Genomic DNA, 11,643 nt, shown 5'->3' with positions numbered 1-11,643 from the left:
AAACAAAAATCTTGTTTGCTAATTAGTTGTAGTTTTTATTTTCAAAAACCAAAAACTATAAGTACTTCAAAACCTAGCATTGAACAGGTTTTCTATTTTCATTTTTTTAAAAACTAAAAACGAAAACTAAAAACCAAATGGTTATTAATGCAAACATGGATCGTTGACACATCCGTTCTTTTAAAGAAGACACGTTCTAAACACAACAAATCTGGTAATCATATGCCCACTTAAGAAAATTGTGTGTGAGACTTGTACAAATAATAATCTCCTACGCACTGATTTTTGTCTCGGTAAATCTGATATTCGACTACATTTCTTCCGTCTGACAAAAAAATCCGTACATTTCTTCCAGACCAAGAAAAGATAAACAAAACTACATTTCTTCATTAGATCAACCAACCAAAACAGCCAAATTTCTTTAACAACTGTCAACAATTCTAACTGAAGCATTGGTTTTCCTTTTCCTCCTTTTTTGTAACATCACATCACGACCGTCATTGTCATTAGAACAAACGACATACATTTCTACGATAAATATACCTCCAAAACCAACTGAAAATAAAACCTGCAGCTAGCAGAATATCCAAGATAACAAAAAAAAGGCTTCCACAGCGGTGTCCAGCGTTGCTGTCCACTTGTTGTACGGAACCACTCTAACTGTCATTCTCACTACCATCAGTGAATTTTACACACCAGCCAAAATCTTAAATGGTGTATGTACAAACCCTTCTGTCCTAGGTTTGAAAATTTCCCTGTACACAACACAAAGACGAAAGTCAGTGCCTTTAGTAAATTTAACAGCATTATTTGGGCTAAAACTCTTGCCCTAACAAAATTTGCATTTCTTCAAATGTGATTTTCCGAGAAAGCAGCTACGGAACAAGTCATAAGATTCATTTACTCTAAATCACGTCAGTACAAAGGTGAAGCTACTGATATAGTAAGTTATCGTGGCCTCTGACAGAGAAACTAAGGACTTCAAATGTATCCACAGAATGAAGATCCAATAATTAGATCTTATAAATGTTAAACTCAATTTCTATGTATGGAGAAACATCAAACAATTTGACATAAGAGGTAAAATGTGTAGGAGGAAGCAAAGCTATGTTAAACATTGGATAACAGAAAAGGTATATAATGGGTAACTTACTTTTGGATTTTAATGTTATAACTATTCACTGCCAAAATCTTCATAACTTACACCTTCTGAAATGGTGTCCAATCTGTTATTGTCTCCTGTAAGAGTGACGGATCAAAATCAGAAAGCCCCTTGCAGTGTAATGAGGAAAAGATACGTCAAGTCCTCACCTTGATGTTCTCTATCACGAGAATCCAGAAAGTTGTCATTATCTGTAGCCAAGAAGGGTGATCTAGGATAGCTCTCCAGTATGTCTAAAACATTTAGAACAGGGATTATTAAATAATAAACATGAGTGTAATGACTCCTCATGTTTAGTGTTTAGATAGCAATTTCTAGAGACAGAGAGATAGAGAGCACCTGAACTCTGAGAAAAGTCAGCTGTCAGATCCGACAGGCTGAAATTTCGAGGAATCTGACCTAAAAAACCAAATGACGAACAGTCTGCATCAAGCAGTGATTCATTTAGGGGTTGTGAGTTCGACTCTACGCTATTGAATGCTGCAACAGAAGCATCTCCAATAGCGGGCCGCGTTTCCAGGATGTTTCCATCAGCACTAAACATGTATGAACTGCCTGAATATCCAACTTCTGATTTGACAATTCCCCCATTCATTCCTTGCATCAGACCTATGTTGGAGCTCTGGTTCGGAAGCATGTTTGGTTGGACATCAATCCTATTGGTATGAGCAGACATTTTAACAGCATTGTGCATACTAGTGTGCAATGTCGACCCACCATTAGTAAATGCATTAGGTAGGCAGGAAGCAACTTGGTGGTGTATATTTTCTGTCTTCAGCGCTGGTCCTACCTGCTCTGGTGCGTAGCAAGTCGAGTTTTGGTGCACTGTGACATTGTCATGGTTTTTTTTTCAAATTATTACTGTTATACCCGCAGTTAGAGCATGGATGACATATAAAAGCAAGGATAAGAATTGAAATGAAATGTGATCAGATGAATTTAAGGAGACAAATAGCAGTCGTTATGTCTTGGTATTTAGTTTGTGTGCATCACTGTTGACAAGTTAAGTAACACCAAGAGAAGTATTTTTAAATGGCTGATTTATTTATACTGAGGCCCTACAATTTCAGAGACACGAAATCAGGTTACGGGTTCAGATCTCTTAGTCCTGTGAATCTGTAATTTTAAAAGAAAAATCTGTAATCTTGATGTGATATATTTCTAAATGCCAACTATTATTCCTCCATGCAAAATGAAAACTTAATCGAAAAGTTGTTTCTGGTAAAAAAGACAGACTGACAAAGAGAAGGCGGCAGCGGGGGTTGGGGGGTGTTGGGGTGGAGAGAGTATCCAAAAAATAATTTCAAAGAGAGTAAATCACACTGATCAGCCCCTAACCACTTTCTTCTTTTCCCATCTATTACATCGCTTATTTTCAGTGGCATACCATTAACGTGAATTGTGAAATAACCAAAATGACATACGTTTACAGATCAAAATCCACATGAATCTATAAAGCTTCATTTGGACGGATACAAAAGAAGCCCAAAGCTTAAGCATCATAAAATTTCCATCAAAGTGAGAAGAACTTACTTGATGAAATTTGAGATCCATTGGAACTAGATATTGAAGCAACTTTACTTGAGTGTAACTGACTCATCAACTCCACCTGTTGCTTAAGCAAGTTGTTATATTCTATTATTTGGTGCTTCACCATCAGTCTTAAATAATAAGCCCTGAAGAATTCCCGATTCTCTTCCTCAAGTTTCTGCCAAACTGGAAGTGCAGCCAGAATTAATGACAAGATAAGCATAAAAACACACAGAACATGACCCTAAATTTCCCTAATTATTGACAGAGCAGATATTTTTATAAGTTAATGTTGGAGATTTAACATTTCATAGTCATTGCAATATAACTAAAAATTTCATTACATGGGACAGTTCAGGATACAAAGTTTCCTACATAGGAAATTAATCATTTCTAAATTGCTGCAGAACAAATTCAGATTTGAAGGCTTATAAGTTAGGTTTCTCATCACCATTGACCACTGAAGAAAAAGAATAAATCTACAAGTTACAGCAGCTATGATGGCTAATACACGACCCCAAAATCAAAGTCCACCAGACTGGCTAATAAAATGAAACACCGTAAGCAAGAAGATATAACTTCCAATTCAGAACAGTAGGTGTTGGTGTAAAAGGTTGGCTCAATACAAGCCAAGATGGATGTGAAGGGAATCCGACATCGGAGAAGTACAACAATAATCTAAAGTTTAATTATAGGTGTTCCACATCTAATTGCACCGAGGCCTTTTTGAGATAAAACCCCACATTTGAGGTCCATTGGGCTTGATACCACCTATGGAGTTGGGCCTAGGTGGTTAAGTGGGGACAATAACGGTGCATGGTGGCCTTAGTAGCTTATGGAGGCCATGATAGCAGAAGGCAATAGAAGTTGATGGCCCCATCAAGAAGAATACAAGCACTGTACAAAAGTAAACTGCTGAAAAAATACCCAAGTGAACAACTATTCTGGCATGCACAATAAGGTATGCCTAAGGGGCCATAAAAAGGAGCAAACCAATTCTTTGTGTAATGTTCAGTTTGCTGAATGAAATAAACAGTTTGGTGAGCGAGGGGAGAAACAAACAGAAAGAGACAAAGAAAAAGGATTTCAGATTAAAGGAAAACATAAAGAGGATAACAAACAACTAAAATAAGAAAGAAAGCCTATAGAATAGTACGGGATATCATCTTACCAAGTTCTGTGAAACCAGGCTCTATTTTTGCCTGATCCAGTAAGGTATCTACCACTTCCTTCTGGTTCATGTAAAGCTGGAGACATCGCTCGATAAGGTTTTGCACCTGAAAATAAACAAGCATTTTGCATGTTAAACTTGAATGAAGGGATACAATAAAAAGAAAGAAATTATAGAAATTTCTACATATAGTTGAGTGAAAAAACCAACCGTGTAGCCATTAGTTGCTTTATCCTCCCTTGACTCCAACTCATTAGTCAACTTAATTAGTGATCCATTCTTTCATTATTGTTTTAATTCACTAAAGTAGTGGATGAATTTATAATGAAAATTTTGCTTGAGATTATAATTTTATCTTTTCATCACATTTATTCCTGTAATAGTTTAACTTTTTCTGGTTAGTTTGGTGCTCTAATTAATCTTAATCTTATCTTGGGCTTGTGTTATTATTTTATGTATTAGATGACAGAAGCAGTACTTGGCTTGTTCAATTTCGTAAGCATATAAACTTTGCACACTTAGCAGTATGCTAAGATTTGCATTTTAAAGCATCTAGTTTGTAGTCCCATATCAGATTTGATGAGCTAGTTAGAAGTGGGGAATACATGTCAAATATGATATTGTAGATAAAAGTGGATTTTATCTAGTTCATTTAACCAAATTTTTTTTTATCTAAATGCACTAAACATCACTTAGCTTTGACGGTAGAACATTCATAATTAATCTTATATCTAACTCTCGAATATCCAGGGTTCTAAAAGACGCTAAGCGTTAGTCGGATGACGGGCTGGGGCCTAGCGCCTAGGTGATTAGGCGGGGCCTAGGTGGACTTGGCGGATTTAAGTAAATTTATCATATTTCATGTAAATAAGTGTTTGCTTAGACTTAAAATATATATAATTTCATCATAAACTACAAAATAGAATGCATATAGATTATGAAGTATTGGAACATAATGAAAACATGTGAAATAAGAATATAATGTGTGTTCATTTAAGTATGCAACAAGTCTTCTACAATTTATTGGAAAAAAATAAAATGCAAAATGAAAGTCATCTATTTTCTGTCTAAGTGAGTTGCGACCTAGGCAAGGCGGGTCTGGGCGGGCTAGGTCGTCTAGGTGGCTACCTCAGCAGGTCTAAGCGCCATTTCTTAATTTTCAAACACCTAGGCATTAATCAAGTTGGTGGCCAGCCGCCTAGTGCCTAGGAGGGGCCTAGGCGGCACTAGGCTGGGATTTTTAGAACAGTGCTGAACGTATTTCAAAATCCTAGAAATTGATAAAACTTGATTTAGCAGGTCATGCCTACTTTTTAATAAAAGAATTGAAAACAATATAGAGCTATTATAAGAAAGGTTTGATACTGAATGTATTTTGAAATCCTAGAAATTGTCAAACTTTAGAGTTGACCTAGTTTTGTATTCTATTTTGGATTAGGATTTATTTCCTATAATAGGCCTACTTTGCTGTGTTCATTATGTTTAAGTCATTACAAATATCCTTCTAATTCCCGACCTTTAGAATGATGAAGAGTTGATATATAGAAAAGTTTTGTTTTCCAGAGATTGGATCTAATCCTGCAACGGGATTACGATGGGATTACTTTAGTGAGATGCCAAAAGTCTTGGTGAGAAGCCAAGAACGAGTGTGATGCCCCTGGAGAGATTCCAGTTTTCTATAATATTCATTTAATTTCAGTTTTATGTGTTTATCGCTTCCACTAAACTACTCTCAACCCTGCTGCTCAGTTCTGCCAAACACCAATAGAAACAATATAAAGCTACTATAAAGGTCATGAAAATTCACTTGGTTACTTTGCACTTTTTGCAAATAGAATTGAAAAAATATGTCAACTACGTACATTTCACTTCCCAATAAATCATTTCACAGAAGAACTAAGATAAATTATGCTTGGGCACTTAGGGGAAGAACAAGGAATAGAAAATAAAAGATGTATTATAACAAAGCACTGTGTTGTTATCTTCCTATTTCATTTTGCAACTTTACATCAGAAAAAATCTCACGGTCAAAGTTCCACTGCTATAGCCTAGTTTAAATGGTTTATATTTTTTTCTTTTTGTATTTTTAAACAAAGAAAAACAAGCATAAGTGGATAATCAATGATATAGGTCATCAACAAAAATCTAGTTGAACAACTTACCAGTTGTATATCTTCACGTGAGACCCGTCTAACGGATCCACTCGACATATTGCAAGGTTCCAGTTGGAAGATTCTTGTGTAAGAAAGCTACGCTGATTGATTTTTAAACTTATAAACGAATCTTTCTTGTTAGTAAAACAAATGCCACAAATGACCAGTGAACTTCGAGACTGATGGATTCTTCACTTCAGATTTAGATATATCGTATACATATAAATGTGATGCACCAACCTGATGACAAAAGAAAGGACTTGAACTAGCTCTTCAAGCTTATTGGTTCAAAACTATAAGCTTTAACAATAATAGCAATTAAGTAAAAGGGCCCAGGCATTCGTATGGTATCAAATACCTTATAATATGTACTTCAAAGAGAGAGAGAGAGACATTTAACAAATAACTAAAATGGCAAGCTACACCTTCGTTGACACTTCAAAACAAAAAAAATCTTGAATTATCCGTTTCAAAATGGTACTTGCTGAAGATTACACTGAATTCCAACCCAATTTAACATGTCAGAATCATACTGAATTGGAATATTTAAGTAGTATCTATTTCTCCAGCCTTCCCAAAAATCAACAAAATCAAAGAACCAAAAGAAGACACCGACTGAAACATCCCGCTGTACTAACTAGTTTTTTTGTTTTTTTACACACATCAAACATGAATAAATGCTTAGCACCGCGACACCAAATAAAATATTATTCAATACTAGGATTGTTTTGATTGCTCCGTTCACAAGAATGCCGCGAAAAATCACATATTCCTCAAATGCTTGTACAGAATAATCTATATGGGATGAAAATTGAAATTTGGGTCCAATCAGAGAAACAAAAAGCATTTACCAAAAGAGGATTCAAAATATGGCATGGGAGTAAACCAAAACCAATTCGAGTTTTAAATTCTCAAAAAATTCCCGCTACTCGAAACCACAGAGAAACTCAGAGCGGTTTTCTCTTCAACCAAACACAGCATTAGGTTATGGTTTGATCAATTTACATCACCGAATCGATCACAATCAGAAAATGAAATTTTGTTCCATGATCACATGAAATTACCAAAGCAAAACCCTAGACAAATCGCCCCAATTACAGAGACAGATAGATACAGACCGATACATACACAATCACACACATGCAACGCAATCACAATTCAGAAATCAAAGTACGAAAAATCAAACCACAAAAAAGGGGAATCTCTTGGAACAAGAAACTGGTTTCCAGCTGATCTTACCTGAATTCAATCGAGCTTTTGGAAATTTCCAGGGCTTTTACTGGGAGAAAAGCTTCGAGGGATAAAGCGCCTGATCAGAGAGAGAGAGAAGAGAGAGAGAGAATTGGAAAGCGTAAGGTGACGAAGCTTTTAATGGGGAACTCCTCCTCCTCTCGGTCCCCAAAGCTTTTTAGTTAATTTGTCTTTTTTATTATTATTATTATTTATTTTTTGGGGGATAAAATAGACTGATCGAAGCGGGGGATTCGCGCCACGTGGCGCTAGCGGAGGGTGGTGGGGGGACCTACGGTGGGAGATCAGGTTGAATGATTTTTTTTTTATTTTTTAAACAAACGATATTATCTACTTAAAAAATGAGTGAGTTTAACTTCATAATTAGCTAGCAATAATATGATTTAAAATCGCTTTTGATGAGAATCGAACCTACGACCATTCATTTACCAATAAAGAAAAATAATACTAGGTCGCAATATTAAGTGGCTTATCATATCGAAAGAGAAAAGAAGGTTTCATAAAGAATGATTACCAACGAGGATTAGTGTTTGACTGCTTTGACCAAGTGTTAATTATCGGTTCATCATATCGTTGTCTATGAAGAAATGAGGACAAGCCAAAGCTGCCTAGTATGTTTTTAACAAATGCTTGGACTCTACCGTATTGTTGTGGAGCACTGCCCATTTTTAAAAAAAACGAGAAATTGAGCCTTCATCTTGGTATTTGACTCTTGTTCTTTTTTAGTAAATTATATTTAATTTAGGGAAATTTAATCACAAAATGAATTTTAGCCAAATTTTTTAAACTCTTATAATTCTAATAAAAAACTAAGATAAAAAGTCTTAGTTGCGCTTAGTAATACTAATTATTTCTATCTTCTCTTCATTGCGTCTTCTTTTCAGGCATAGGGAGAGAGGGAAGCAATAAAAAACCTTCAATCATCGAAAATGGTGGCCCCAAAGACAAAGAAGACCCATGAGAGCATCAACACTAGGCTCACTCCCGTCACGAAGAGTGGCAAGTACACTCTTTGCTACAAGACCGTCATCGATGCCCGTTGCAACTCCAAAGGGAAGCTAACTATCATTTCCAACAATTGCCCACTTTTGCGGAAATCTAAAATCGAGTACTATGCTATGCTCGCTAAGGTTGGCGTTCACCACTACAATGGAAACAATGTTGAGCTTAGGACAACATGTGGAAAGTACTTGTTGGTGTCTTGTCTTAGCATCATTGATGCAGGTGATTCGGATATTATCAAGACGCTGCCTGGTGGTTAGTGAAGGAAAGTAGAATGATGATACCTCTATGTTGAGTCTAGTGTTTTGTTTAGAGACTTGTCTTTTCTTTTCTTTGAAAGAAATGCTCAATTTTTTTTTTTTTTAACAAAAAAATAAAATTGAAAACTAACAAAAAGGGCTCGAAAATTTTGAGTTTTAATCAAAATGACAAAAAGGTGTTGTAAGTGAATAGTACCATGAGTGATTTTTTAGAGTAAAAATATCATTTACGTTAAAAGTGAACAATACCGAAAATGTTTCTTTAAAACTCCCAAAAGAAAAAAAAAAAAAAAAAAAAAAAAGGGATGAAAGAATATGTAAAGTCATCTCATTTCTATAACACACCAATCTGCTATTATTGAATGAATTTGATGAAACTTTCAAGAATTTAATTTTTCACTCGTTTTCTCAAGAATCAATCCATGGGTAGTTTAATTGACCAACCAAATCAGTGGATAGTTTGATACAAGAAAAAAAAATTCCAGGAAAAACGAAGAGCAAATTAAAGAAAAAGAATCAAGAAAACAAATGGTGAAGGAAAGAAATAATGAATTTGAATTCTTCCAAAAAGAACTATTATTAGCACTCCAAAAATCTCATTCTACACTCCTCACCTCACAAGTGTAATTTTCCTACTAATTATAGAAAAATTGAAGTGTAAAATGAGATTTTTTGAGTGCCAATAACAATTCCCCTTCCAAAATGCATTTTATTTTGTTGTGAGAGCATAATAAATTTAGTTGGAATTATAAAATTTATGAAAACTAGGCTAGCATTCAATTTAAGGATTCAAAATTTGTTACTAATCCAAATTTCCCTTTAATTTAAGGTAATACTAGGCAGACTAATTATTTGAACCATCTTTTTAAAACACATCTTCAAAGGAAATGTCAACTTATAAGAGTCAAATTACAATTGATGGTTCATATGGCAATCTGAATTCTTATGTCAAATTTTGTACTTCTTCAACTATAATGACCCGTCCCTAATTTTATGATTTTATTAATTTTTAAAAGAGTGAATTGACAAAAATGCCCTAGAGACGAGATTGTTGACTTTCATTGACCGTCATTTTGTGACACGTGTAAGCTACTATTTTAGCATATTTGTGTAGTACTCAACGTTACAAACACGTAGGCATAACCGAAATCGAATTCATAATTACGACAAAAATTCTACAAAGCCACGAATGTGATGGGCATTTCAGTAATTTCATGTTGCGAGAGATATTTTTTGGTTTTATCTTTTATGGGATTGGAGTGTGAGCAAAGTGGGACCCACACCCCACTCTTCTGTTGTTGTCATGTCCCCTTTCAGATCTATTGGACCTCTCCCTTGCTGCCACCTCACTTTGTCTCTCTCACCTCTCACGTCTATCCTATCTCTCTCTCACTCTAAACACTTTCTCCCTCAGCAACCACTGGCATCGAGACCCAAAAAGCACCTTGCCTTGCCACTACAGGTGCATTGCCACCACACCCAACCCACCACCTCGTTCTATCTCTCTCCCCGAAATTATAATTGAGGACAAAACCGTGGAAACCCTCGAATCGATGAGCTCTGACATCAAACGGGATGTTCGACTAGTTCATGATGTTATTCCGACTTGAGTAAGGATCGAGAACGCTCAAAATCCCTTTTTATTGACTTTTTAGTATGATTTCTGAGTTCTCTGTGTGTTTTGACAATGAATTAATACTGAGATAACTCGAGGAAGTTGTTTTCCCAGATTCCGACGGAGCTCGAGATTTTTGTAGGCCATTTTTGGCCAACTCCAGCAATGGCAGGAGACCACGATGGTACATTCTTAATCCTGGCATCCATAATTTCATTTTGGTTCTTGAATCATTAAAAATGGTTGAGTTTTAGACCCCTAACGGAGTTCGGGAAGTTTCCCAGCCAAATCCTACGATATCTAGCCTTCTTCTTCGTTGGGTCTGGCGGGTACAACCCGTAAGCCCAAATGGGTCAACCAGAAAAAAAAAAAAAAAAAAAAAGGGCCTAAGCCTAAACCCGGCCCAAACCTTTGGCTCATTGTTCCAGCTCGGCCCATTTTCAAATGGGCTCAAAATATTCCTTGTGTTGACTTTTTTGGATTTTTTTCAAAAACCCTGCTTGGCTAATTCGACGCCCTAAGTCCGTTTTTGACATCCATTTAGTGAAATTCCAAATTTTTAACTTAGTTGACCGCTGAGACGGCTTGATTGACTTTTTACGAAAATTATCTAGGACCCTTCTTAACGTATTTTAACACATTGATTCCAAATCTGCACTCCCAAATTTCATCATTTTAGTTGAGTTTTACCAACGGATCCCAATATTACGCTTAGGTGTAATTACAATTGGAGACTCTGGCTTTCTTCGTTCGAAAGGCTACAACTTCACAAGTATCTATGAGTGGGTCTTTTCTTTTATATAGTATATATATTATTTGAGTTTCCATACATATATTAACGATGCATTTTCTACGTGGCCATAATTAAATTAACATTATAGGAAATGTCGTAATGATGAGAATTATGAGATCATTATAAATCCTATGGAATGCCTTAGTCATATTTACAACCATGAGTAGTATTGTGACGAATAGAATTATCGATTTACAATGCATATTTATATTTACGTTATATGCTCATCGTGTGCTACACTGGTGGTAGTAGTAGCCCGGGCCAAGGCCAGTCTTCACATGTATGTTCACATCGCACTGTACGCTCACTTTGGATCCATTGTAGGTGCCAATCCTGTCTTAGATTGCGAAAGGCAATTAGGACTCATATGTGATGCGCATAACGCCAGTCTTCATGTGATTGTAATACTAAAACGTAAATCATTATTACACCTAATTTTGTTCATGTCAGAATACCTCTGCATGAACTCGTGTGTCAGCATATGTCGATGAGCACTTGATATAATATGTTTGTTCATGCGAGAATATATGATTAGCAGACGTTAGATGTTTATTTACGAAATATTGTGACATATTGATTTCGTGAGATATTGTAGGCTACGTTAAGTATTTTCATACTATACATAGCATGTATAGTTTGAAAACCATACTTGTTTTATGGTGAGTGGTTATTAAGTTTTTGAAAAGGTTTTTACAAGACTTTATTT

The 11,643-nt window shown here is 35.6% G+C and overlaps 2 protein-coding genes across 2 annotated transcripts; one reads left to right on the top strand and one right to left on the bottom strand.

The window, feature by feature from the left end:
* Positions 1 to 367: 367 nt before the first annotated feature.
* Positions 368 to 7,412, bottom strand: LOC103931764. Its single transcript, XM_009341292.3, has 8 exons — positions 7,256 to 7,412; positions 6,026 to 6,256; positions 3,864 to 3,969; positions 2,696 to 2,878; positions 1,502 to 1,987; positions 1,312 to 1,395; positions 1,154 to 1,239; positions 368 to 755 (listed from the first exon to the last, which is right to left on the bottom strand). The coding sequence occupies exons 2-7, from the start codon at positions 6,071 to 6,073 to the stop codon at positions 1,175 to 1,177; spliced, it is 972 nt and encodes a 323-aa protein (XP_009339567.1). The 5' UTR covers positions 6,074 to 6,256; positions 7,256 to 7,412; the 3' UTR covers positions 368 to 755; positions 1,154 to 1,174.
* A 784-nt stretch (positions 7,413 to 8,196) lies between these two features.
* LOC103931765 (60S ribosomal protein L30-like) lies at positions 8,197 to 8,657 on the top strand. Its single transcript, XM_009341295.3, has one exon. The coding sequence runs from the start codon at positions 8,197 to 8,199 to the stop codon at positions 8,527 to 8,529; it is 333 nt and encodes a 110-aa protein (XP_009339570.1). The 3' UTR covers positions 8,530 to 8,657.
* Positions 8,658 to 11,643: the final 2,986 nt, after the last annotated feature.

Source organism: the organism of the source record quoted next, unplaced genomic scaffold (assembly GCF_019419815.1).
Source record: "Pyrus x bretschneideri cultivar Hongxiangsu unplaced genomic scaffold, Pyrus_bretschneideri_v1 Contig9, whole genome shotgun sequence".
In the NCBI taxonomy this organism is placed as follows: domain Eukaryota; kingdom Viridiplantae; phylum Streptophyta; class Magnoliopsida; order Rosales; family Rosaceae; genus Pyrus; species Pyrus x bretschneideri.
This window is presented reverse-complemented; position numbering and strand designations above follow the sequence as displayed.

Coding starts and splice junctions, on each gene's coding strand:
- LOC103931765 (XM_009341295.3), top strand. CDS start 8,197: ATGGTGGCCCCAAAGACAAAGAAGACCCATGAGAGCATCAACACTAGG.
- LOC103931764 (XM_009341292.3), bottom strand. CDS start 6,073: ATGTCGAGTGGATCCGTTAGACGGGTCTCACGTGAAGATATACAACTG. Junction 3,970..6,025: donor CACGTGAAGATATACAACTG/GTAAGTTGTTCA, acceptor GTTTATTTTCAG/GTGCAAAACCTTATCGAGCG. Junction 2,879..3,863: donor GCCTGGTTTCACAGAACTTG/GTAAGATGATAT, acceptor CTGCACTTCCAG/TTTGGCAGAAACTTGAGGAA.